This window comes from Anomaloglossus baeobatrachus, chromosome 11 (assembly GCF_048569485.1).
Source record: "Anomaloglossus baeobatrachus isolate aAnoBae1 chromosome 11, aAnoBae1.hap1, whole genome shotgun sequence".
NCBI lineage: Eukaryota > Metazoa > Chordata > Amphibia > Anura > Aromobatidae > Anomaloglossus > Anomaloglossus baeobatrachus.
In genome coordinates, this window is record NC_134363.1 from 128,300,791 (window position 1) to 128,327,961 (window position 27,171).

The 27,171-nt window shown below is 44.0% G+C and overlaps 1 protein-coding gene across 5 annotated transcripts in view; it reads right to left on the reverse strand.

Annotated features, from left to right (window-relative positions):
- The window catches only part of CAMTA1 (calmodulin binding transcription activator 1), a 2,097,701-nt gene that overhangs the window by 223,396 nt on the left and 1,847,134 nt on the right, over positions 1 to 27,171 (reverse strand). For all 5 annotated transcript variants that reach the window (XM_075328219.1, XM_075328220.1, XM_075328218.1 and 2 more), the window contains one exon: positions 6,665 to 6,799. In XM_075328219.1, coding sequence (XP_075184334.1) covers positions 6,665 to 6,799 — 135 coding nt within the window. The remainder of the gene's footprint in view (positions 1 to 6,664; positions 6,800 to 27,171) is intronic.

The window sequence follows — 27,171 nt, forward strand, 5'->3', positions numbered from 1 at the left end:
TCAGTAGGCAAAACACCAGACTTAGACTCTGGCTGGGGTAAATCGGCGCGCGCATGCGCACTAGCCGCCTCTCCACACTTAGACATGGTGGAAGGAGCAGCCAACTGGATGACCCAAGGCACGCCAAGAATGGCAGCCGGCGCCTGGGCACAACAGGAACCGCAGCAGGCTGCTTGCGGCTATGGTGGCGCCGGTTCGTAACAGTCTGTCACATATAAAAAAAATACATACAAAATTCAAAAATAGGTGCAAAGATAAAAATGGAGGAAATGGTCATATAGTACATTATCCAAACACTTCAAAATAATCTAACAAAAAAAAGATAAAATTGTATTGTTATTAAAATATTCTTTAAAATTGTTATAAAGGAAGAAAAGAGAAAAATAAAATTAAAATGGTGGGTTGTTATCATTCAAAAAAATATAATATATCAGGTCTTGCACCAGCTACAAATGGTGTTGTTGATTCTTCCTAGGAGTGCGTCTAAGGTTCTGATCTATACGAGAGACGTGAAGTTATAAATGGGATTGACTGTGATCTAATAAAGAATATATTTATAAGACTAAAACATTATTATTGGTTTAAAGATAAGATATAAAATGTTTATTGAAAAAGTGAGATGAGAAAAAAAAACAATTTATTGTATAGATCACGGAGGCTCAAGCCGGCTAAGGGGGATCAGAACTGTTAGAAACGCCGGCAGGATGAAAATGAAGCATGGGGAAATATCAAGAGGTGTTTCCCCTGTGTCATGGGGTGTGAGGGGATAACAGGGGACTGGGACTCCTAGACTGGCCCTCAGGCTAGGGGGCCCTAGTTGTCTCTACTCCCATGTATTTATGCACATGCTTGCTATCTGTCACTCTACATGTGGTTGTCCTGATGAAGGAGTCTATTTGACTCAGGAACATGTTGATAATAAACCACCATTCATCTATCACGTCCTGGATTTCTTCTTTAATTTGGAAGTGCTACATACATAGCATTTCTTCTTGTTATGTCCTTCTTTTCAAGGGTTGTATAATTAAAACTGATTGTTAAAACTTAATTATAGTGTAGTACGAAGTGTATGGTTCGAAGATAAAATGTTAATGGCAATAGTAGAAGAAAACAAAAAACATACTGTGATTACTCAGCATCTGGTCACTTGTGCCAAGGATGAACTGTTCTTAATAAGGCCAGATGCATTGTTCCTTTGCTTGGTAGATTAAGAGAAATTAGCCATTGTTTCATGTCAGATTAACCAGAGCTATTTGCTAATTTCTACATTGCCTGCTAAGTGCAGGTGGCCTCAGGCCCCTTTTGACTACATCATTCAGAGGACAATTATGCAATAGGTTTGAACTAGTGACCAATGAGGGAACAGCCATCTACCACCAATCCTGTTAGACACAATACCCTGAAATGTGAACTGAGTGGTATAAAAAGGGCCTTGCTCCTGCCATCATCATTCTTCAGGACTTCAGCCTAGGATCCATTGTTCCAGCTGGAGGATTACAGAACTGCTTCACTGTCCAACACTGAGCCCACAAATTTGATTGGAAAACCCAGGATGGGACAATCTAGTCACCAGGCTACATACCTTGTTGTGCTCGGTCAGCTTTCTAAGCTTGTTACTATCTCCCTTCACTGGGTGCTTGCCAAAAGTGGGGTGCTTCTGGCTGGGATAGTTTTTTCCTGGAAGCCACAAACTCACACATATTTTAATCCCTGGAAAGGGTGAGACTCTGTTGCTTGTACTATCTTGTATCCTTGCTGGGAATGTACGATATGCTTTTCACTGTTGGTGACCTAATAAAGTCTTACCAATGTGTGATTCCCTCACCCTGTGTTGTCTGAGTAGTATTCTACCCACAGGGAAGGAGTGCGGGCATTCAGTGGGATAATACCTGGTCCATGCAGTTTTTCTAAAGACAGCCATGCCAGTGGACGAGAGCACCCACTGACTTTTGTGTTTCCACACTTACCATTGCTAAAATGTGGGAGCTGGTTTACTTGCATCTCCAGTATTAGATCAGATATTCAGGATACACAGCAATGTGAGCAGTCTCTTCTTAGCTCAGCACCCTGTATCTCTAGTATTAGATCAGATAGGGTGGACAGCAGTGGGAGCAGCCTCTTCTTACCTCAGTTCTCCTCGTATTTCCAGTATCAGATCAGAAAGGCAAGGTTCAAAGCAGTGTTACCAGCCTCTTCTTACTTCAGCTCTCCGGTTATCTTTAGTATTATTTATTTATATTACTCACTTATATGGCGCCATTAATTCCAGAGGACTTTACAGATGTCCTCATCAGTATTAGATCAGAAAGTCATGGAGTACAGTATGTACAGTTAGGTCCAGAAATATTTGGACAGTGACACAAGTTTTGTTATTTTAGCTGTTTACAAAAACATGTCAATTATATATATAATATGGGCTGAAAGTGCACACTCCCAGCTGCAATATGAGAGTTTTCACATCCAAATCGGAGAAAGGGTTTAGGAATCATAGCTCTGTAATGCATAGCCTCCTCTTTTTCAAGGGACCAAAAGTAATTGGACAAGGGACTCTAAGGGCTGCAATTAACTCTGAAGGCGTCTCCCTCGTTAACCTGTAATCAATGAAGTAGTTAAAAGGTCTGGGGTTGATTACAGGTGTGTGGTTTTGCATTTGGAAGCTGTTGCTGTGACCAGACAACATGCGGTCTAAGGAACTCTCAATTGAGGTTTAGCAGAACATCCTGAGGCTGAAAAAAAAGAAAAAATCCATCAGAGAGATAGCAAACATGCTTGGAGTAGCAAAATCAACAGTCGGGTACATTCTGAGAAAAAAGGAAGTGACTGGTGAGCTTGGGAACTCAAAAAGGCCTGGGCGTCCACGGATGACAACAGTGGTGGATGATCGCCGCATACTTTCTTTGGTGAAGAAGAACCCGTTCACAACATCAACTGAAGTCCAGAACACTCTCAGTGAAGTAGGTGTATCTGTCTCTAAGTCAACAGTAAAGAGAAGACCCCATGAAAGTAAATACAAAGGGTTCACATCTAGATGCAAACCATTCATCAATTCCAAAAATAGACAGGCCAGAGTTAAATTTGCTGAAAAACACCTCATGAAGCCAGCTCAGTTCTGGAAAAGTATTCTATGGACAGATGAGACCAAGATCAACCTGTACCAGAATGATGGGAATAAAAAAGTTTGGAGAAGAAAGGGAACGGCACATGATCCAAGGCACACCACATCCTCTGTAAAACATGGTGGAGGCAACATGATGGCATGGGCATGCATGGCTTTCAATGGCACTGGGTCACTTGTGTTTATTGATGACATAACAGCAGACAAGAGTAGCCGGATGAATTCTGAAGTGTACCGGGATATACTTTCAGCCCAGATTCAGCCAAATGCCGCAAAGTTGATCGGACGGCGCTTCATAGTACAGATGGACAATGACCCCAAGCATACAGCCAAAGCTACCCAGCAGTTCATGAGTGCAAAAAAGTGGAACAATCTGCAATGGCCAAGTCAATCACCAGATCTTAACCCAATTGAGCATGCATTTCACTTGCTCAAATCCAGACTTAAGACGGAAAGACCCACAAACAAGCAAGACCTGAAGGCTGCGGCTGTGAAGGCCTGGCAAAGCATTAAGAAGGAGGAAACCCAGCGTTTGGTGATGTCCATGGGTTCCAGACTTAAGGCAGTGATTGCCTCCAAAGGATTCGCAACAAAATATTGAAAATAAAAATTTTTTTTGGGTTTGGTTTATTTGTCCAATTACTTTTGACCTCCTAAAATGTGGAATGTTTGTAAAGAAATGTGTACAATTCCTACAATTTCTATCAGATATTTTTGTTCAAACCTTCAAATTAAACGTTACAATCTGCACTTGAATTCTGTTGTAGAGGTTTCATTTCAAATCCAATGTGGTGGCATGCAGAGCCCAACTCGCGAAAATTGTGTCACTGTCCAAATATTTCTGGACCTAACTGTAAGTAGCCTCTTTCCTCAGCAACCTTTGGTGTCTCCAGTATTAGATCAGATACACAGGGTGGACAGTAGTGTGAGCAGCATCTTCTTTCCTCAGCACCTCTGGTATGTCCAGTATTATACCAGAAAGATGGGGTGGAGAACAGTGTCAGCAGCCTTTTCTTACCTCAACACCTCTGGAATCTTCAGCATTAGATCAGATAGACAGCAGTGTGTGCAGCCTCTTCTTACCTCAGCATCCCTAGTATCTTCAGGGTTAGATTAAATAGAGAGGGTGGATAGCATTGTGAACAGCCTCTTCTTTCCTTAACATCCAGTATTAGATCATATAGACAGGGTGGACAGCAGTGTTAGCAGCCTCTTCTTACTTCAGATCCCCTGTTATCTCCAGTATTCTTTATTTTACTCACTTATATAGCACCATTAATGCCACAGCACTTTACAGATGTCATTATTAATATTAGATTAGAAAGTCAAGGTGTACAGGTATGTGACCAGCCTTTTCTTTTTTCAGCACCGCTGGTATCTTCAACATTGGATCAGATAGTCAGGGAGGAGAGTAGTGTGAGCAGCCTCTTCTTTCCTTAGCGTCCTTTGGTGTCTCCAGTATTAGATCATATAGACAGGGTGGACAGCAGTGTGAGCAGCCTCTTCTTTCCTTAGCGTCCTTTGGTGTCTCCAGTATTAGATCATATAGACAGGGTGGACAGCAGTGTGAGCAGCCTCTTTTTTCATCAGCATCCTTTGGTGTCTCCAGTATTAGATCATAAAGACAATGTGAACAGCAGTGTGAGCAGCCTCTTCTTACTTCAGCATCACTGGTATTTCCAGTATTAGATCAGAAAGACAAGGTGAATAGCAGCACCATTGGTATCCTCAGTTCTCCAATATTATATTCACTAAAATCATATTTTCCATGAACAAAGGAGGTGAAACTTCCTACTGTACATGTTCATAGGTTCCTGTACTAATAACATTCTAGGACAAGTTTCTGTGAGTGTAGCAATATGGCAGCAATTTAATGTAATACAGTAGTTATTTCTGTAGACAAAACAAGCATGATTTACTATGTTAATATATTTATCAATTTATTCATAATAACATCTCCTGCAGAAAACCTTAAATTTTATGTTCTATATATACAATAACGGTGCCCGTTAATGTACAATAGAACAGGGCATAGCTGGAATATAAGGGGAGACAGAAGGTAGCTTTTATGCATGGACTTTTCTACTGCCCAGGAACTGCTCAACTTTAAGTGCAACAACTTCCATGTTTTAGTATAGGAGCATCATAATTTGCAGGAGACATTGTGCTTCGAAATATTCCAGAGGGATGACATAGCATTGAAGAGGTGCTTTACACATTGAGTAGCAAATCCAATTCAAAAGCTGAATGCACTGGGCGGGCTTTGCACACTACGACATCGCAGGTGCGATGTCGGTGGGGTCAAATCGAAAGTGACGCACATCCGGCGTCGCTGTCGATATCGTAGTGTGTAAATCCTTTTTGATACGATTAACGAGCGCAAAAACGTCATAATCGTATCATCGGTGTAGGGTCCGACATTTCCATAATGCCGATGCAGCGACAGGTACAATGTAGTTCCTCGTTCCTGCTGCAGCACACATCGTTGTGTATGAAGCCGCTGGAGTGAGGAACATCTCCTTACCTGCGTCCCGGCTGCAATGAGGAAGGAAGGAGGTGGGCGGGATGTTTACATCCTGCTCATCTCTGCCCCTCCGCTTCTATTGGCCGCCTGCCGTGTGACGTCGCTGTGATGCCGCACGACCTGCCCCCTTAGGAAGGAGGCGGGTCGCCGGCCAGAGCGACGTCGCAGGGCAGGTGAGTGCGTGTGAAGCTGCCGTAGCGATAATTTTTCGCTACGCTAGCAATCACAAGATATCGCTGCTGCGACGGGGGCGGGGACTATTGTGCTCGACATTGCAGCATCGGCTTGCGATGTCACAGCGTGCAAAGTACCCCTTAGGGTTTGGTTCCACTTGCCCACAGCTTCTGATGTGAGAACATCGAAAGTGATATGTTAATGACCCTCTGCTGCGGATGTCAGCCGAGGGTCATACGAGTGTGATGCGATCTTGCGATCTCATGACAGGTGCGGAGAAGAGGGAAGGAGCACTTTCTCCCCATCTTCTCCCCGGCATGTCTCTGCGTATATCGCACTGCAGTCGGATAACATGCAATGTTTCACACACTCCCATAGACTTGTATGGGGGGCAAGTGAGCCCAGACTCGCTGCAAAACCCTGCGTGCTGCGATTCATTTTACATGCCGCTATGGCATGAGAAATCAATCGCAGATGGACGCTGCCCCATACTTTTGCACTGGTGCGAGTGCGGGCCGATGTTTTATGATTGCACTCACATGAAAATCGCGAATGGAATCGAACCCTTATGGCCAGTCTTAGGTGGTGGAAAGATCAACCATGTATTAAGAACATGTCAAGAAGGAACCAGACTACCCTTCATATCCCAGACTACCAGAGATATTTGAAAACATGAGAAAGCCAATGATAATGATTGGCGGAGTCTCCTTTGCTTGTGTCCCAGGACAGGGATGCAATTTCTATAAACTGTTACTGAATATATATAGCATTAAGAAAAAATGTGCATACAATATGGGGCTCCACTAGTGACATGTTCCCCTATAAGTCAGAATTGGAAAATGTGCGCTTACCATCCAGGGAGAGCCAGTCATGCTGGGAGGAAGGCAGTGTAGGAAGGGCTCTCGCTTTATATTCAAAGACAACAGAATTAGAGATGATCTGGTTGTTAAAGGCAACCTGAAGGGTGACCAGTCCGGTGTCATGTGCTGCAAAACAAGAAGCAAAAGATTCATAAACTGTTCAGAATAATAAAAATATAATAGAGCAACAAATCAGTGGTAAGGTTATAATTATACAGTCACATAGAAAACATCCATAAATGCAGTTAGCGTCCAAATAGATAGATAATATTCTTCCACATTGCTTTTTGTATCTGCTATTCGGAACACATTGAGTCCCGGTCCTGGGGTCCGCACCCAGCCTCTACTCTTGTGGCTGCCCTCTGGTACCTAAATAGACAGAGGAGCGTAACTATAGTGGATGCAGTGGTTTAAGTTGCAGTCAAACCTTGGAGTCTAGGAGCTCAAAAGGTCCTTTTGGCCTTTATGAGCGCCAGTTCTATTAAAGACCCCCTTTTTATTAAAGATTTTGCATTTAGGCCCATTACCTTTAAAGGGAATGTGCCGGCAGGTTTTTGCTACTTTATCTGAGAGGAGCATGTTGTAGGTGAAGAGATTCTGATGAAACTAACCATGTTTAACTTAGATTATTGGGTTCTGACATTATCTAAAGGGTGCTTTATACGCTGCGACAACACTAGTGATATCGCGAGCGATAGAACCCGCCCCCGTCGTTCGTGCGACATTTGGTGATCGCTGCCGTAGCGAACATTATCGCTACGGCAGCGTCACACGCACATACCTTGTCAGCGACGTCGCTGTGACTACCGAACAATCCCTCCTTCAAGGCGGAGGTGCGTTCAGAGTCATAGCGACGTTACTAAGCGGCCGGCCAATAGCAGAGGAGGGGCGGAGATGAGCGGGACTTAACATGCCGCCCACCTCCTTCCTTCCTCATTGCCGGTGGACGCAGGTAAGGAGATGTTCGTCGTTCCTGCGGTGTCACACATAGCGAAGTCGCAGCGTGTAAAGCACCCTTAACTCCTTTAGGGATAAAAGGAAAGAGGAAGAGAGAGAGAAAGAGAAGAAAGAAAGAAAGAAAGAGAAAGAAAGAGAAGAAAGAAAGAGAAAGAAAGAGAAGAAAGAGAAGAAAGAGAAGAAAGAAAGAAAGAAAGAAGAAAGAAAGAGAAAGAAAGAGAAGAAAGAGAAAGAAAGAGAAGAAAGAGAAGAAAGAGAAGAAAGAAAGAAAGAAAGAAAGAAAATGTATACATAGATATGTGGTAGAAAATGGATATATTCAAATAAAGAAGATAAGTAGATAATGAGCATAGAACTATAGTGAGTACTGTGGTTTCAGTTGGATTTGGCCTTGGGGCTCAGACGTTTATTTTCGTTCAAATGAGAGGACCAGGTCTAGTAAAGATAGATAGATAGAGAGATAGATAGATAAATAGATAGATAATAGATAGATAGATAGAGAAATAGATAGATAGAGAGATAGATAGATAGATAGATAGACGTACTTAATGGATGTACAAAGGGAGACTCACTGGGAAGATATACACTAAACTCCCATGTAGGAAGGAGTGTAGTAGACTACGCCATTACAGATATGGACCCGGCAAATATTAGCGCCTTCATAGTCACCCCACAAACGCACCTGTCAGACCACAGCCAACTTCTCCTGTACATAAAATCTACAGAGAAACCATCCACACAAAAGCCACAGCAGAGCAGCCTCTACAAGCGACCTCCATCCTATAAATGGTCCAAGACATCAGAAATAAAATATAAAGAGGCTCCCAACAGACCGGAATTACAGGAGATGCTCCACAACTTCTACAGCTACAAGTACAAGTCAAACCCAGAAGGAGTGAATCAAGCTGCAAAAGACCTCAACAAAATATTCCACACCATGGCCAAATTGTCCGACCTCAAACAAGTCAACTATAAGAGGCCAAAAGAAAAGCAGATCAATGGTTGGTTTGACAAAGAGTGTAAAGCCGTTCGAAAGACCCTGAGAACAGCCTCAAACAATAAACACAGAGACCCCAACAACCCAGACCTGAGGGAAGCCTATGACACCATACAAAAGCAGTACAAAACCATCCTCAGGAGGAAGAAGCAGAGCTACATTTCTACCAAACTTAGCCAACTCCAAGACGCCCTCCAAGACAACTCCTTCTGGGAAATATGGAGCCACATGGACACAAAGAGCAAGAAAAAGAATGACACCCATATCCAAAATGGCAACATCTGGCTCCAGTACTTCAGAGACCTCTACCAAGACATCCCAAAAGAAGGACTAAGCCAAGAGCAGGAAAACATAACATCAAAACTAAAGGCAATGGAAGAGAAAATCAAAAACTTCCAAAACCCACTGGACACACCAATTACATTACAGGAAGTTGCAGAGAAAATCACTTCCATAAAGTGTAAAAAATCTAGTGGTCTGGATGGAATCCCCCCAGAGATCTTGAAGTACAGCCCACCAGAAATTCAAGCTGCAATGGTTAAATTGTTCAACATTGTGCTGAGTGGTGGTTACTTCCCTCGTACCTGGAACCAAGGACTCGTTACACCGATCCACAAGAGTGGGGACAGGTATGACCCTGCCAACTACAGAGGCATATGTGTCAGCAGTAACTTGGGAAAACTGTTCAACAGCATCCTAAACAAAAGGATCATCAGTTTCCTTACCGAGCACAATGTCCTGAGCAAAAGCCAAGCATAGTTGGTGCCAAACCACCGCACCACGGACCACATCTACACCCTGCACAGTCTCATTCAGAGCCACGTCCACAATACAAAGCATGAGAAGATATACGCCTGCTTTGTAGACTTTAAAAAGGCCTTTGACTCAGTGTGGCACCCGGGCTTGTTCTTAAAAATGCTGGAAAGCGGAATAGGAGGAAAGACCTACGATGTCATCAAAAGCTCCTACACCAAGAACCTCTGCAGTGTGAGTGTGAACAGTAGAAGAACGGCTTATTTCCAGCAGAGCCAAGGAGTCAGACAGGGCTGCAGCCTAAGTCCAATGCTCTTCAATATTTACATCAATGAGCTGGCTACTGCTCTAGAATCTTCAACTGCTCCAGGTCTCACACTCCATGACGCCCAGGTGAAATTCTTGCTCTATGCAGATGACCTACTGCTGGTGTCACTGTGTCGCCCGGGGACCAGGGGGTACTCAGATCCGGGCCACGGGGTCACTCCTGTGGGTATCACGGTAGCGTGACCCGGTCTGTGATCCCAGGCTCCACAGTAAAAGGGGGTTTGTTAAGGGAGATTGTCCGTGACGCCACCCACGGTTGTGGTGATTGTGGACACCACCGCTGCTCTTTATGGGGATCCTGGGAGCAGTGACAGGGAGCAGCTTGGTTGTTATTTCTCCCCTCCGTGGGTAGGGGGTAGTTGTCCCGGGGCCCGGTGATGGGGTAAGCAGGGAGCAGGGCGTAGTGCTGCGGTGCGGTGCCCGAGGGCAAGGGCGTACTCACAAGTATGTCACACAGAGTCACTGGTAAACTAGGAATTGCCAGTGTCCGCAGCCTTCGGTACGGGGGTGTTAGTGTCCCACACACGGTGCAGCAGCCCTTATTGTTCTTTCCCTGCAGCCAGGTGCCTTTCTCTCCATTCTCTTTCTCTTTCTCCTCAGCCGGGAACGGGGAATCCACTCCCCTGTAGTGATCCGGGTCACTCAGGTACCGAGGGGGCCACTACCCTGCCCGGCTACCTCTGGCCCCTTCCTCACTCGCAGCCTGTCCCGGCCCTCTCGGAGCACGCTTCACTTTCAGCCTGGGAGCTACAACTCCAGACTTCTCTTCTCTCTGTCTCCCCAAACACTCTGCTCCAGCCCCTCCCCTCTGCTCTGCTTTTCTCTTACCCTGGGGGCTGTGGTTTGTCCTGCTGCACCGGTGTGAGATCAGATTACCAAGGAGGATTAACTCTTTCTGTGACAACCTGGCTTTGCCAGGGCGTCACACACCCCCTTGGTAAAACACGGCCCGTCCTCGGGCCGTCTGGCCACCAACATTTATTAAAACTGGAAAAGGAAAAATCAACACATTACAATCATACATCTTCCCACATCGGGAGATACGTTGTCTTAAACTCTAAACTGTTCTGCCGCCCCCACCTGCTGTGCAGATGGCCACCTCCTGAAGTTGAGGACGCTGAACAGGGGTGACAGTCCATAAAATAGTCAACTTGAAACTGGCGGGTAGCCGTCCATGCTCCACTACCACTGCCGCTGCCGCCACTCCCAGTACGGGGCACGGGTTCCGTGCTCTGCCTCCTGCTGAGAAGCCAGGCCCACTTGGATGCCCTCGGCGCCGGCTACAACCGGCCTCGCTAACTGCCGAGGGCTCCATCTCTCACTGGCCTGCTCCTCCTCTCTGCAGGTGCACTCCGGCTGCTCCACAGCCGTGACGGGGTACCTGGGAGCGGCTGGCGCCACATCTGGGGCAGACTTCCAATTGGGTGCCACCTCCGTTGCGGCCGGGCGGACTGCCAGAGCCGACATCATCACCGTGGCGGCTGGGCGGACTGCCGGATCCGGGTAAGATGTCATCGGGGTTGCGGCTACTGCTTGTCCAGGAACGGAATTAGGCAAAGTCCTGGCGTCCCTGCCTTTACAGTCCTGGTCACATAAACTGCGGTTCCTTCCTCCTGCTCCCCCTTGGTACTCGGGAGCAGTCCTTCCGGCAACTTTTAAAGTTTTTTTCTTTCGCTTCCGGTCCTCCGGAGCTTCACTTCCGCCCGCGTTCTCAGGGGGCGGAGCCTCTTTTTCGCGCCCACCGCTTGGGGAAGAAGGTGCTGGGCGGGAGATTTTCGCTCCCAAAATGGCGGCAAAGATGGCGACTTTCAAAATTTTTGCAGCGGATCACCGCTGACAGTCCAGAATAAGGCACACTTCCTCCAGGTAACTGGATGGGTTCGATCCTGTTCGTGACGCCAGATGTGTCGCCCGGGAACCAGGGGGTACTCAGATCCAGGCCACGGGGTCACTCCTGTGGGTATCACGGTAGCGTGACCCGGTCTGTGATCCCAGGCTCCACAGTAAAAGGGGGTTTGTTAAGGGAGATTGTCCGTGACGCCACCCACGGTTGTGGTGATTGTGGACACCACCGCTGCTCTTTATGGGGATCCCGGGAGCGGTGACAGGGAGCAGCTCGGTTGTTATTTCTCCCCTCCGTGGGTAGGGGGTAGTTGTCCCGGGGCCCGGTGATGGGGTAAGCAGGGAGCAGGGCGCAGTGCTGCAGTGTGGTGCCCGAGGGCACGGGCGTACTCACAAGTATGTCACACAGAGTCACTGGTAAACTAGGAATTGCCAGTGTCCGCAGCCTTCGGTACGGGGGTGTTCGTGTCCCACACACGGTGCAGCAGCCCTTGTTGTTCTTTCCCTGCAGCCAGGTGCCTTTCTCTCCATTCTCTTTCTCTTTCTCCTCAGCCGGGAACGGGGAATCCACTCCCCTGTAGTGATCCGGGTCACCCAGGTACCGAGGGGGCCACTACCCTGCCCGGCTACTTCTGGCCCCTTCCTCACTCGCAGCCTGTCCCGGCCCTCTCGGAGCACGCTTCACTTTCAGCCTGGGAGCTACAACTCCAGACTTCTCTTCTCTCTGTCTCCCCAAACACTCTGCTCCAGCCCCTCCCCTCTGCTCTGCTTTTCTCTTACCCTGGGGGCTGTGGTTTGTCCTGCTGCACCGGTGTGAGATCAGATTACCAAGGAGGATTAACTCTTTCTGTGACAACCTGGCTTTGCCAGGGCATCACATCACCAGCCGAGAAAGGTCTCCAAGACAACCTACAAATTTTGGAGAAATTCAGCTCCACATGGGCACTACCGATCAATCTAAAGAAAACCAACATCATGGTGTTCCAGAAGAGAAAAAGAAGATTTGAACAGCATCCTTCATTTGTCCTAAACGGCTGCACTCTAACAGGAACAGACAAATACACCTACTTGGGCCTGGAAATTCACCAGTCAGGGAGCTTCAAACAAGCCATAGAGACCCTGAAAAACAAGGCCTGCAAAACCTTTTATGCCATCCGAAGGAAATTGTATCATCTGAAGCCACCAGTGAGGGTCTGGCTAAAAATCTTCGATTCCATCATTGCCCCAATCCTCCTGTACGGCAGCGAAGTCTGGGGCCCTCACACTTACCCAGATTGGTCAAGGTGGGATTCCAGCCCAACAGAAATATTCCACCTGGAATTCTGTAAGCACCTTCTCCAGGTCCATTGAAGCACCTCCAACAGTGCCTGTCGAGCTGAGCTGGGCAGATTCCCTCTACACCTAGCAGCTCTGAAGAGGTCACTATCATTTCAGGCTCACCTACAGAGTAGCAATCCAAGCTCCCATCACCACAAAGCTCTGATATATATATACGTGGGCCAGATGAACCAGGACCCCTGGCACAGCTCTCCCAAACCCAACTGGACAAAATAACCAATCACAGCAGCCTGACAAGAACCAGAATCAGGAAGATGGTAGACGAGGGCCAGGAGAGGTATGTCAGTGACTGGAGGACCGACATCAACACCTCACAGAAACTGACCACGTACCAGAGACTACAGAGAGACTACAGACTGGCCCCATATCTGGAAAAACTCCCGGATCCCAGAGACCGCAGGACCCTGAGCCGATATAGACTCAGTGCCCACAGTCTAGCCATCGAATCCGGCCGACACAAGCAGAGCTACAAGCCCAGGGAGGACAGACTGTGCCAACACTGTGACCTAGAGGCCCTGGAGGATGAAACCCACTTCCTGCTACACTGCACCAAGTACTCAGCAGTGAGGGACACTCACTTCAGGAGACTCTCCCATCTCTTCCCGGATTTCAGCTCCATGAAGGAGGAAGAGAAAATATATATCCTGCTGGGGGAAGAAGAGAGCGCAGTGGAGATAGCAGCATGGTATGTGAGCGAATGTCATAGACTTCGAGAAAGAGAACTATGATAAGCCATGGACTTCCATAGCCCCCCATCCCAGATGTGGCCCCCCCAATCCCCACCCTGGATATGCCCCAACCACCGTTACTACAGTCCCCACCCTGGATATGCCCCATCATAAGCCATGGACTTCCATAGCCCCCATCCTAGAAGTGCCCCCACAGTCCCCACCCTGGATGTGCCCCATCCATCCTTCCTACAGTCCCCACCCACCATCCCCACAGCCCCAGTCCCTAATGTACATTTGCTTTGGCAAAACTAATTTGTATTTGGTCCTGCCAATAAAGCTTATTTGATTTGATTTGATAGAGATATAGAGATATAGAGATATAGATAGATAGATAGATAGATAGAGATATAGAGATATAGATAGATAGATAGATAGAGATATAGAGATATAGATAGATAGATAGATAGATAGAGAGATAGATAGATAGATAGATAGATAGATAGATAGAGAGATAGATAGAGAGATAGAGAGATAGATAGATGATAGATAGAGAGATAGATAGATAGATAGATAGATAGAGAGATAGATAGAGAGATAGAGAGATAGAGGGATAGATAGATAGATAGATAGAGAGATAGATAGATGATAGATAGACAGATAGATAGTACAAATGACAATGTATCTCCCATCAAATCAAATCAAATCAAATCAAATAAGCTTTATTGGCAGGACCAAATACAAATTAGTTTTGCCAAAGCAAGTGTACATTAGGGGCTGGGGCTGTGGGGATGGTGGGTGGGGACTGTAGGAAGGATGGATGGGGCACATCCAGGGTGGGGACTGTAGGAAGGATGGATGGGGCACATCCAGGGTGGGGACTGTGGGGGCACTTCTAGGATGGGGGCTATGGAAGTCCATGGCTTATGATGGGGCATATCCAGGGTGGGGACTGTAGTAACGGTGGTTGGGGCATATCCAGGGTGGGGATTGGTGGGGCATCATCTCTGCATCTCATTATCATTTTCTTTGTAATCATGTAACACTTTGCACATTCCTGCTCTCCAGGCCAGGTAGTAAGACATTGGTACTTATGTTGTTTGTTCCATCCTGAGGTACAATAAACATGTAATTACTATCAATAATTCATTTTGTAATATAAAAATAGCATTTCTATCCTTCTGCCTGAGATTTACGGCCACTATTACATTGCTAACTGCTGCAGTACTTTCTTAAAAAGCAAATTAGTTCACTTAGAATTATTAATACCCATTTGGCTTTTTATTGACAAATATTGAGTGGACTATAAAAAATTCATGCAGTGTAGTGAAGGATATATTTGATATGGAAAACTGTCCTGCAGTAGAAAATGGAGAATCTGGTGCGGGAGGTAATAGGTTGAGATTATGATATGATGAACTGTTAAATATTCAGAATAAAGAGAAAAAAATAATTCACTGACAACAATTAGAGAACTTTAAAAAAATAAGCTCTGTTTACTTACAGTGAGTACCCCGACTTTGCACATTATTCTATATGCAAAGTTTTGTGCAGCCCAACACGTCAGTGAAAAACACAGACGTTTTTCATTTACGTGTTAAAAACGCTTATGTCCCTCCATGTGCCGTGATTCATGGGCACACGTGGGTTTTCCATGTGCAATCCGTGATCCGCACATGGCGATAAACTCACCTGTCCCCGCTCCTGCTGTCCGTGGCACTGAACTCTTCGGCTCTGGGTGTTTCCGGCCGGCGCTGACTTCCGCTGCAGCTACTTCCCGGTCGGCTGAGGCTGCATACATGAATATGCATGCCAGTAATTAGCCAGCTCTGAAGCAGCAGAGAGCAGAGGCCGGAGAGAGCGTCGCAGGAGAAGGTGAGTTAAAATTGCTTTTTATTTTCAATGTTGTGTTTTTCTGGTACGTGTTTAAGGGATCACACCATATTGTGGTCCGTGGGACATCAGTGATGCCAGAAAAAAACAGACATCTCTCCAAGCGGCAATCATAGACACACGTGTACGTCGCATGGACACATGGTCAGTGAAAAATTACTGATGTGTGCGCAGACCCATTGATTATAATGGGCCTGTGTATGTCAGTGATTCTGGTACGCATTAAAAAAAGCACAAACGTACCAGAAATACTGACGTGTGAAACAGGCCTACGCCTGATTCTTCAAAGCAAAGTTTTATCTTTTAGAAAGTGACATAGTAAAGGTGATTAATTTACCCTACCCCCTTTATTTTTAGAAAATGTAAGGGCATGTTCACACTGTGTCCATTTAATAATTATAACCTAAGAGAGAAACAAAATGAGCACATACTCTGCAGTAAGTGAATACACGCTGCATGTCTAAAAACTTATGCTCCGGGTCATTTCTTTGGCTTTGCTGTGATTCCTTGTGCTTTGTACAAGCAGGGCCCTTCCCCCCCTTTCCAACCCTTTGACCAAGGTATTTAATTTTTATAGCTTCCCATGGACAGGTGAGGTGTCTGAAGTAATCTGACACCGGTCCTTTTGAACCCCCATCTATACTGAGGTCGGTTGACACAGGTTGAGTAGTGTTGAGCGAGTAGTTGACTATTCGTACTCTCTATGCTGTTAGCGAGTATTGTCCGCTAGTCCCATATTCGTTACGTGTAGCGGGCGCAATGTAAGTCAATGGAAAATACTCTCCAAGTAGTGAGTAACCCGAAAGCCTTACTTTTCGTGCGAGTAGCGAATAATAGGGCTTTCGGATTACTCGCTACTTAGTGAATATTTCCCATTGACTTACCTTGCGCCCACTACTCGTAACGAATATGCGAGTATTGAACAGTACCCGCTATCAGCATAGCAAGTACGAATAGTTAACTTCTCACTCAACACTAAGGGTGAGGCTTTAGTGTTGAGGAGGACCTTTCCATCAAATACTTAATTAACCTCTTGACAAGGGATTGTGGGAAATATGTCGATTTGCCTTACATAATTCAGGTTTCAGATCATACACATAACACAGATTTGAAGATGGCTGCCATATCCTGTTCTCCACACCTTGCCTGGAATACAAGGAATGTCCAGATGTAAGAAGACCACATATAAGGAAAAGACCCACTGGCCAAGCTAGAGGAGCAACCCACAGATCAGATGACACCATGGATTCATCCACTGAAGTATGACCCGCCCATCAACAGCAACACGGATCTCCCCATTGGCTAGCCCATGAACTGTCCCACTAAATGGGCATATCCGAACTTGTGTACGCCCCTAGCCTATATCAGAGGCCGCATGTTCTGTACTATGCTCTTGGCTGCCATTTACTGTGATCAAGAAGAGATTTCACATCCGACTGTGTCTGACGTGAATCCTTTACGCATCCACTTGGTCCACACCAATTAGGCCAGGCAGTAGGCAACAAGTGATCTCTGATTAAGAGTTCACCTTAACATCAGTACTAGCGGTAAGGACCATCCTGATTTGGGTACTCCTTGACATGGTGGGATGGCTTTTACACTTTTTTTGATCAATAACAGAGTTACTAAGGACCCTATGTTATTTATATGTACTATTACCATTTACTTACTGCAGGATATTTGATTATTTTTGTTTATAAATGGCCATAGTGGGAACATGCTCTCACAAACCGTATGTGTACCAATTTACACTCTGGCTTACTTATTTGGTTTTGCTGGAATTGAGAACTTGAGTGTTTGTGAGTTGTTTTTTTTTTTTTTAAATCTACAAGGTATCAATTCTTTCAGCATTTTGTCACCCATAGAAAGCAATAGGACAGTGAAAAAAAAACACTGCAAAAACTGCTATAAACGTTTATGGAGCAGTTTTGGTAAACAGAACTAACTAATGAGTTCATCAAAATACACAATTCCACCTGCTTTGGAGGTAGTACTGGCCCCCTTAGCCCTTGTGCGGCCACTCAGGTTGTGCCAATAATATGTCCGCCCCTGCTCCTGCATACCATTTGCTGTTTTCTTTCAAGAAGTAAGCCATTGTACATTGCACTCAATTTAAAGTTGATGCTCTCCCCAAGCTTCATAGAGATAAGGCCATGATTACAGTATTTTGTTGTGGCCTTCTACTAAAGGGTAAAGATATATTGGACATCATTCTCCTTTAAGAGTGGGCTGCAATAGACTACATCTATAAGCACTTTTTATGCCCTTGGATGGCGAACTCGATCTCTTGCTCTTAAAAGAATAAAAGTATATCTACAGAGTGTCTGGAGCATATATACTGTACACACCATAGATTTTGATTTAAAGGGAATTTCTCAGCAGCTTTTTGCTATTTAATCTGAGAGCAGTATAAGATAGGGTACAAAAGCCTGGTTCCAGGGATATGCCACTTATTAAGGCTGCTTTACACACCCGACATCGCTAGCGATGTCGCTGGTGAAAGCACCCGCCACCGTCGTTTGTGTGTCACGGGCAAATCGGTGCCCGTGGAGCACAACATCGCTAGGACCCGTCACAGATACTTACCTGCCTAGCGACGTAGCTGTGGCCGGCGAACTGCCTCCTTTCTAAGGGGACGGTTCGTTGCGGTGTCTCAGCGACTTCACACGGCAGCCGTCCAATAGAAGCGGAGGGGCGAAGAGCAGCCGAAAGAAAGCGACGCCCACCTTGTTGCTGGAAGACGCAGGTAAGCGTACATAGCGATGTGTGCTGCCTCAGGAACGATGAACAACCTACGTCCTGCAACAGCAACGATATTTGGGATTAGAACGACGTGTCAACGATCAATGATTAGGTGAGTAATTTTGATCGTTAGCGGTCGTTCGTACGTTTCACACGCAACAACGTCGCTAACGAGGCCAGATGTGCATCACGAATTCTGTGACCCCAACAACATCTCGTTAGTGATGTCGTTGCGTCTAAAGCCCCCTTTAGGCTGTGTGGTATAGTTTCAATACAATCAGTATTTTATCAGCAGAAGATTATCACTACAGGACTACATCTCCTGTGCTAGGCAGTCAGGCTAATCTGTGTAACCACCATGGATTAGAAGCTTTTGCACAGTGTACACAGAAAGCTGTCAGTCAGGGTTGGGGGCAGGGTTATACACAGCCCAGAAGTCTTAGCTCTGCTACAGCTACAAAGATTTTATCAAAACTACACCAAGCAATCCAGCAAGTGATACATCAGTGGAATCAGGCTTTCTTGCCCCATATTATGCTGATTGATCTCAGATTACATACAAAAACCTGCTGACAGATTCTCTTTAGAGGTTATCTGGAGTTTTTTACATTGTCTAGAGCTTTTGGTCACCTCCGAGTGGTCACCTCACACATATTCTCAATGTTTCCCAGTGGAGAATATGGTCAGAATTATTGGGCACCTGCCACTTTGTCCCTCAAAAGGAAAGACTGAGGTCTTGCGGCTGGTGGCAATGCCATGATTTACCGGAACTCTCAGGCGACCAAAATTCCCCAAGAGTCTGGAATAAAATGTGTTGAAGTGTAATTCTCAGCTACTATTTGTATCGACAGATAAAAGCTTCTTCATGGAGCCGTTTTGCATTTTGTCTTAATGGCTTTGATAGCCTCCACTAATGAACCAGACTTTCAGATGAACTGAAAAAAAAAATGTCCCTTCCTGTTGGGAACCGGCAGCTGAAATAAAAGCCTCAAATCTTCCCTCAAAGTGGGGACGTCCAACACATTAGCAATTTAGATTGGCAACCTGTCAGATTTCATTTCCTTCCATTGGTAGAACGCAGGAAAGCAGCTCACTCAACCCATTTTTTTCCAACGTATTTACAGATAATATTTACTGAAACAGCAGAAATGAACAATAGGCACAAAAGGAAAAAGCATTATGGGATAGTTTGTGATGCATTACATTTCAAGGTAATAAATGGCACTGGAAGAAAATACATGCAATGCTGGCATTTTTTATTAATATTCCAATATATAATGGTGTATTGTCTCTTAAAGGAGAAATCCACCTTTAAAGAGGACCAACCACGAGGATTTTCCTATATAAACTAAAGCCAGTGCTATACTGGCGCTATCATGCTGATTCTATACATACCTTTAGTTGTGAGATCGGATGTATACTTTCTGAAATACAGGCAAGTAAAGTTTGTGAAATGCACTGTTATGTGATTGATAGCAGCTACAGAATATCTAATAGGTGGGTCAAGTTTGCTAGTTATTCCCGCCCCTGTATTCCTTTTTGTCCTTCCTCCTTAATCCCCCTGTATTAACAGAGAAAGGGGGAAGAAGGACAGGCAGCAGAGAGGGGCAGGAATAACTAACAAAACTGGACCCACCTATTAGATATTCTGCAGCTGCTATCAATCACATAACAGTGCATTTCACAAACTTTACTTGCCTGTATTTCAGAAACTATATATCCGATCTCAAAACTAAAGGTATGTATAGAATCAGCATGATAGTGCCAGGATAGCACTGGCTTTAGTTTATAGAGGAAAATCCTGGTGGTTGGTGCTCTTTAAAACCAACTTCTGATACCGTACATCAATGGTGCCGCTTGAGTTGTTGCCTCTCTTACCTGTGCCTAATCCTCTGCATTCTTTTGCTCAAGCTTGTTGCATTTTACCTCTTTAATTTAGGAGTTGGACTTTTTTTTACCACTTTGCCTTTAAGATGAAGTTGCTTTTTAATGTGTATATGACACTAGAAATATTTCTAAATATTGAATTAATTAAATTTACACTGAAATGAATGGCTTTCAAGATCATCAAGTATATGGGAGGGAAGTGACAACCATTCTGACTCCTCTACACCTCAAGAATAGTACAAATGTAGGGTCCCGAGATTTGGACATTGAAGACCCCCCTTTTACATTGAAGCAAAGAAACATAGGCCTTGTGCCCATGTTGCTTTTTCATGTTTTTCTCTTGCTTCTTTTAATCAATAAAAGCAAGAAAAAATTATCCCAGCAAAGTCTATGAGAATCCTGACTTACTGTGCACACGCTGCTTCTTTTTTCCTTGCAGTTTTTGTTGCTGAAAAAAGAAGCATCATGTCAATTTCTGCATTTTTTTCCTGCTTTTTTCACCATCTGACTTCAATGGCGTCAGTGAAGAACGCATGAAGAAATGCATGTGTAATACATACGTTGCTTTTTTTGTGCATTTTTATGTGCTTTTTTGACGTCACTGAACTTCCCTGCAGCCATTTCCTCATGTTGCGGTCTTTACCTCGGGACCTTGCTGCAGAGAACTCCAGTGATGTCACAAGGTGAAGCGAGTTCATGTCGGCGGATCACCGGGATTTCCTGCAGATCCGCCAGCATGATCTTAGTTCACCTTGTGATGTCATCGAGGTTCCCTGCACCTAGGCCTTGTGGCCTTTACTGCGGGACCTTGCTGGTCTGTGAGGCGATTTGTACCTCGGTAACCCGGGGTCATCATGGTGACAACTCAGGGTTACTATGGCAGCGATCGGGTCACTGATCGCATTACAGGGTCCCGATTGCCAGGGAGAAGTAAGCAATTCCGCTCCCTGCCTCCTGAATGCTGCCATTGCATTGATCACAGCATTCAGGGAGTTAAACCACCAGGAGTGTCGCGGGCACCGCTCTGAGCAGCGAGAGTCGGGCCCCGGCTGTAAGATCAGCCTGTGACCGAGTGGCAACCGCGGGGGTACAGCACCTGAAGAAGCAGGAAAAAAAGCATGTGAAGAAAAGCGCAAACGCAATAAACAATATGTTTTTTCAGCTGCTTTTTTCCTGCCAAAACATGTTTTTTTATGTGCAGATTTTCTGCACATAAAAATGCAACGTGGGCACATAGCCAAAATCTAAAATTTAGATCCATAGGTGATTTTTTTTTAGTATCACCTTTTAGAATCAATACACATAATATGTTATTAATTATGCTCTCCGTCCTTATATTACACATCCATTTATCTTCTAAATTACAGTAGCATTCCCCATGTGTTTGCACACAGTAATGTGGCCGTAATGTCACTTTTGCATGGATAATTACTTCCCCCGATCAATAACCGTAACATAAAAAACCCTCAGAAAGCTATAACAGGTCTACACAAATTCATGATTTATAGACCGAGCCCATTGGCCTAATAACAGGTGAAGTAATGGAGAGTTCTGTCTTGGATGTTCTTCCTTGAAGGCATTTTTTGCCAGTGCCCACTCTACCGTTTCATTCCGGAAAAGGAAAAATATATCTTATATATCAAATTTTGGGGGTCTGGAAATGATTAAAACTGGAAAAATAGAAAACAAAATAATGTATTTCTTTTTTTTTTTTTTTTTTTTTTCACCATTGTAAATGTGAACAGGGTGCTAGCCAAAAAATACACAATCTACATGAAGTGAAAGCCGCACACCAAACTCAGAGAAACATGAACGAGCCTATAATACACAAGGAATGAAAAATACAACCAGCCACATGAAAAACTGAAAAATTGAAATGTGACATTGCATAACCGCCGAGGACCACCCGAAAACAAGAGAGGACCCCATAAATAAGAGATTACCGTAAAGTGGTTATGGGGCAGTAATGAATTGATTAATACATTAGCTAAATATCTGTTTTTTTTCAAATAATCCTCAGCAGCTATGCAATGTCACATCTCATCCTTTTTAAACCCTTCATATGGCCAACTATATTTCTCATTCCCTATGTATTATAAAGCAGTTAAGCTTGCTCATACCTCTCTGAATCTGGTGCGCAGCCCCCACCCCACACAGACCGTGCATACCTTGGCCAGCACCCTGTGTTTCAATATTTTTATTACATAACAAAACATAACATAACATAACAGTCATAGAATTTCAAACACTCTTATGTAAATATATTCAAAACTAGATAAGTAATCATAAAGATGTTTAACCATTGAAATTTAAGGGGGAGGAGGATATTGGAAGGCAAAATAATGTATTTCTTTTTACTTGTCTATGAATCAATTAATGGCTGTGTAAAAGGTAAATTCGGATCAAGTTCTTTTTACAAAAAAAAAATACACTACATACTGAGATCAATGCAATAGATAGGGAGGCAAATATTCAAAGATATGTCCTACTGGGTGTAAATAAGGTGTGGTATTATGGTATACATCAATCTGCACATTATATAAGGAGAATCAATATAAAATCTTAATGTTCTGGTAACATAACCAGATCTTTTTCACAAACTCAATCCAATGTTTCTGGATGTCTGCTGGCGGTGTGGGGAGTTGCCAGATACATTAACTCACATTTTCTGGTCATGTCCTGGAATTTTAGGGTTCTGGCTTTCAGTTAAATCCTTGACCTACAAAGTACTACTTACAGTTGAAACCAGAAGTTTACATATACTATCTACAAAGACACATCTGCAGGTTTTTACCTCCACTCTCTATAAAGACACATCTGCAGGTTTTTACCTCCACTCTCTATAAAGACACATCTGCAGGTTTTTACCTCCGCTCTCTATAAAGACACATCTGCAGGTTTTTACCTCCGCTCTCTATAAAGACACATCTGCAGGTTTTTACCTCCGCTCTCTATAAAGACACATCTGCAGGTTTTTACCTCCGCTCTCTATAAAGACACATCTGCAGGTTTTCCCTCCGCTCTCTATAAAGACAAATCTGCAGGTTTTTCTCACTATCTGTCATGAAACCAGAATAAACCTTTCCTGTTTTAGGTCAATTAGGAACCAAAATTATTTATATTTGCCAAATGCCTGAATAATGAGAGAGAATGTTTTAAGACATTTTTATTACTTTCTGCAAATTCAGACATTTCATTAGTATTTGGTGCCATTGCCCTTAAACTGTATGACTTGGGATAAGCGTTTTGGATCCTTTCACAAGCTTCTCACAATAGTCGGTGGAATTTGGGCCGATTCCTCCTGACAGAACTGGTGTAGCTGAACAATGTTTGTAGGTCGCCTTGCTCGCTCTGGCCTTTTCAGCTTTGCCCATAAATTTTCAGTAGAATTGCAATCAGGGCTTTGTGATAGCCATTCAAAAACCTTGAGTTTGCTATCTTTAAGCCACTTTGTAACCAGTTTGGCAGTACGCATCAGGTCATTGTCCATTTGGAAGACCCATTTCTGCCCAAGTTTTAAGTTCCTGCCTTATGTCTTGAGATGTTGCTTCAGTATTGCCACATAATCTTCTTTCCTCATGATGCCATATATTATGTGAAGTTCACCAGTTCCTCCTGCAGCAAAACAACCCCACAACATGATGCTGCCTCCCTCATGTTTCACAGTTGGGATGCTGGTCTTGGGCTTCAAAGCTTCTCCATATTTCCTCCAAAAGTAATGATGGTCATTATGGCCCCAACAATTATATTTTAGTTTCATCAGAACACAGGACAAGTCTCCAAAAATTAAGGTCTGTGTTCTGGTGTGCATTTGCAACCATTAATTTGGCTTTTTAATATTTCTTTTGGAGTAATGGCTTCTTTCTGGCAGAGTGGCCTTTCAGCCCATGCTGATATAATACATGTTTCACTGTGGATAATGACACAATCTTACCAGCTTCTGCCAGCATCTTCACAAGGTCTTTTGCTTTTTGTTCTTGGGTTCATATGCACATGTCTGACCAAAGCACGTTCATCTCTGGTATACAGAACCCATCTCCTTCCTGAGCGGTATGATGGCTGGACATTCCCATCTTGTTTGTACTTGAGTATAATTATTTGTACAGATGAACGAGGCACCTTCAGGTATCTGGAAATTGCACCCAAGAATGAACCAGACTTGTGCAAGTCCACAATTCTCTTCCTGAGATCTTGGCTGATTTCGTTTGACTTTCCCATGATGCTACACAAAGAAGCATTGTGTTTCAGGTATGCATTAAAATACATCCACAGGCATGTCTCTAACTAACTCAGATATTGCCAATAAACCTCAGAAGCTGCTTCCAAAGACATGAGATCATCATATGGGCTGTCCCATATTGTTTAAAGGCATAGTACTCAGTGTATGTAAATGTTTGACTTTACAGAAAGTAATAAAAATGCCTTAAAACATTCTCTCTCTCATTATTCTGGCATTTGGCAAATATAAATCATTTTGGTTCCTGATTGACCGAAAACAGGAAAGGTTTATTTTGATTCCATGTCAGATAGTGAGAAAAACATGCAGATGTGTCTTTATAGATAGTGTATGTAAATTAGTTTCAACAGTACTGTATATACTGAATTTTCTCTAGATCCATTGATTTATATTTTTAATGTCTCTCCCAGGGTAATGGCTAAAAAACTCTTCTAAGCTGCTCCTTCATATATTAACAGGAGCAAGATGCTTCATTGCTCTTCATTGGAAGAAGACGAAGCCCCCGCTCTTATCAGGGGTTGATCAATAGAGTTTCTAATGTTCGAAGGATGGAATATTTGACATCTACCCTAAATGCAGGGGTTAATCTATTTGCGATAACCTAGGCTTCCTGGGACTATTTTTGGCTTCAAAATAATGGCTAAACCTTCTATATATCTCCTCTATCCTCTGATTCCCTATCTGTTTGTGTCTTTTGTCCATAGTTTGTCTTTTGGGTATGCTATACATTAAAATATAGAATATTATAGAATATAATAAAAATATATAATACAAGATCAAATTTATTACGGGTGCTTGATAAAAGACAAAACCCTCATAAAAGATACTAAATTCATGAATGCTATCACAAAAAAACAGAAGGAGAATTAAAACAGTGCTTGAATTTCTATGGGCAGCGGAATCGGATACCAAGAAACCGCATAATAACATATAATCATCGCTAGAACTGTAGTAATGAAACAAACAAAAAATAAAATTAACATTTACAGGTGAAAAGCAAAAAAAAAAATCCTATGACAAATATTAATGGCATTGCGGAAAAGGAATCGGAAAATCATTCCTTAAATCTTGTGACTGGCAGTGTCAATTATCCTGTGTTGATGAAGTGAGGGAATAGTATTTGGCTAGCGGTTATCAGTATCAAGATGCTGGATCCGACCACAGAGCCAACAGGAAGCCAATCTCCTTCTACTCCTAAATACCCTGTTTTCACAAAAATAAGACATACCCCAAAAGTAAGCCCTAGTAGGATTTTTTGGGCTTTTTTGAGTATGCCTAAAATATAAGCCCTACTCCAAAAATAAGCCCTAGCCTTGCGGTTCCATAGAGAATTGTCAAAGCAGCTAAAAAGTAAAAAAATACAGCAAGACTCTTCATCAAAGAAAGCAGATATCCCCTCTCCCCAAAAAAAAAACTCGCACTCACCAGACCCTAAACAATTACAGTTGGCAAGTGCCAATATTGGATGGGCTCTCACACAGAGATCAGGTTCCTCGCCATTAGAGCTGCATTACACTGCAGCTCTCACAAACAGATCAGGTACCAGTATCACTCTGCGCGAGTGATACTGCTTTGAGTCACCAGGGGGAGCCAACCGCTGTAGAATGCAAGGAACCAGGCTGCGATGCAGATTTGTATGTGAGAGCCCATTGCCAACTTTAATTGTTTGGGGTGTGGTAAGTTCGATTCTTTTAGGGGGTGTCTGCTTTCTTTGGGGGTAAACTTAGCAGTACATATAGAATAATAAATTTATTCATGTAACCTGATGGCGTCTCTGAAGTGTGGCAGGCTGGCACACTTACCACACCTGGCCAACATGCTCAACTTAGTGGTTCAGCGCTTTCTAAAAACCTACCCAGATTTGCCTGAGCTACTTATGAAGGTATACCGTGTGTGCACCCATTTCCAAAAGTCAGCTACAGCTGCCACCGGTTTGGCTGTGCTGCAGCAGCGCTTGCAAGTGACACCTTATTGACCAATGTGCGACATAACCACGCGCTGGAACTCCACCGTACACATGTTAGTAAGGCTTTATGAGCAGCAGAGGGCAGTAAATGCATACCAGCTACAACATGCCCATCGGTATTTCGGTCAGCTTCTGCACATAAGAAACAAGTGCACATAGATGTCAGACATCTGTGAGATTCTAAAAAACTTTGAGGAATCAACCAAGATGGTGAGCGGCCATTACACCATAATTAGCATAACCATCCCACTTCTGTGTCTACGTTAACATGTGTGTCTACGTAAACTTCTGTGTCTACGCTCACTGCTCACAATTAAAGAGGAAGCCTTGCAAGTGGACCAGGTGGAGATGGAGGAAGTACTGTACACAGGGTGATAGTATATCTTGACTGCTTGCCCTGGAAATCTTACCGTTTAGGCTTGTGGACTCCACTTTCCTCAACCTGATGGCGACGGCTGTACTTGGTCCCCAGCTGCCAATATATTTCCCAGTGTGCCGCCCCTGCTTTATATCTGCATGTGTCCCATAACTTCACCCTAGCCCTTACCAATGCAGTTAGCTTGCGGCAGCAGTATACTTATAGAAGTCCTGTAAAGCAATATACTGTGACTATATGCCTCTAATCCAAACCTATCCCTCTTCCAGCAGCTATCCCTACACTGAATACAGCTAACAGTGTTATTAATAGGGGATAGAACACAGGTAAGCCAGAAAAGGACTTTTGGTTTTTGGTTGCAGCAGCAAGGAAGCTAAGGCTAAAATCCCTACCTACATGCCTCTAACACACTATCCCTTCTCCAACAGCTTCCCCTACACTAAATGCAGCTAAGAGCTGTATTAATATAGAATAGAATAGATTTTGAAATGCCGCTAAGAGCAGTATTATTAGAG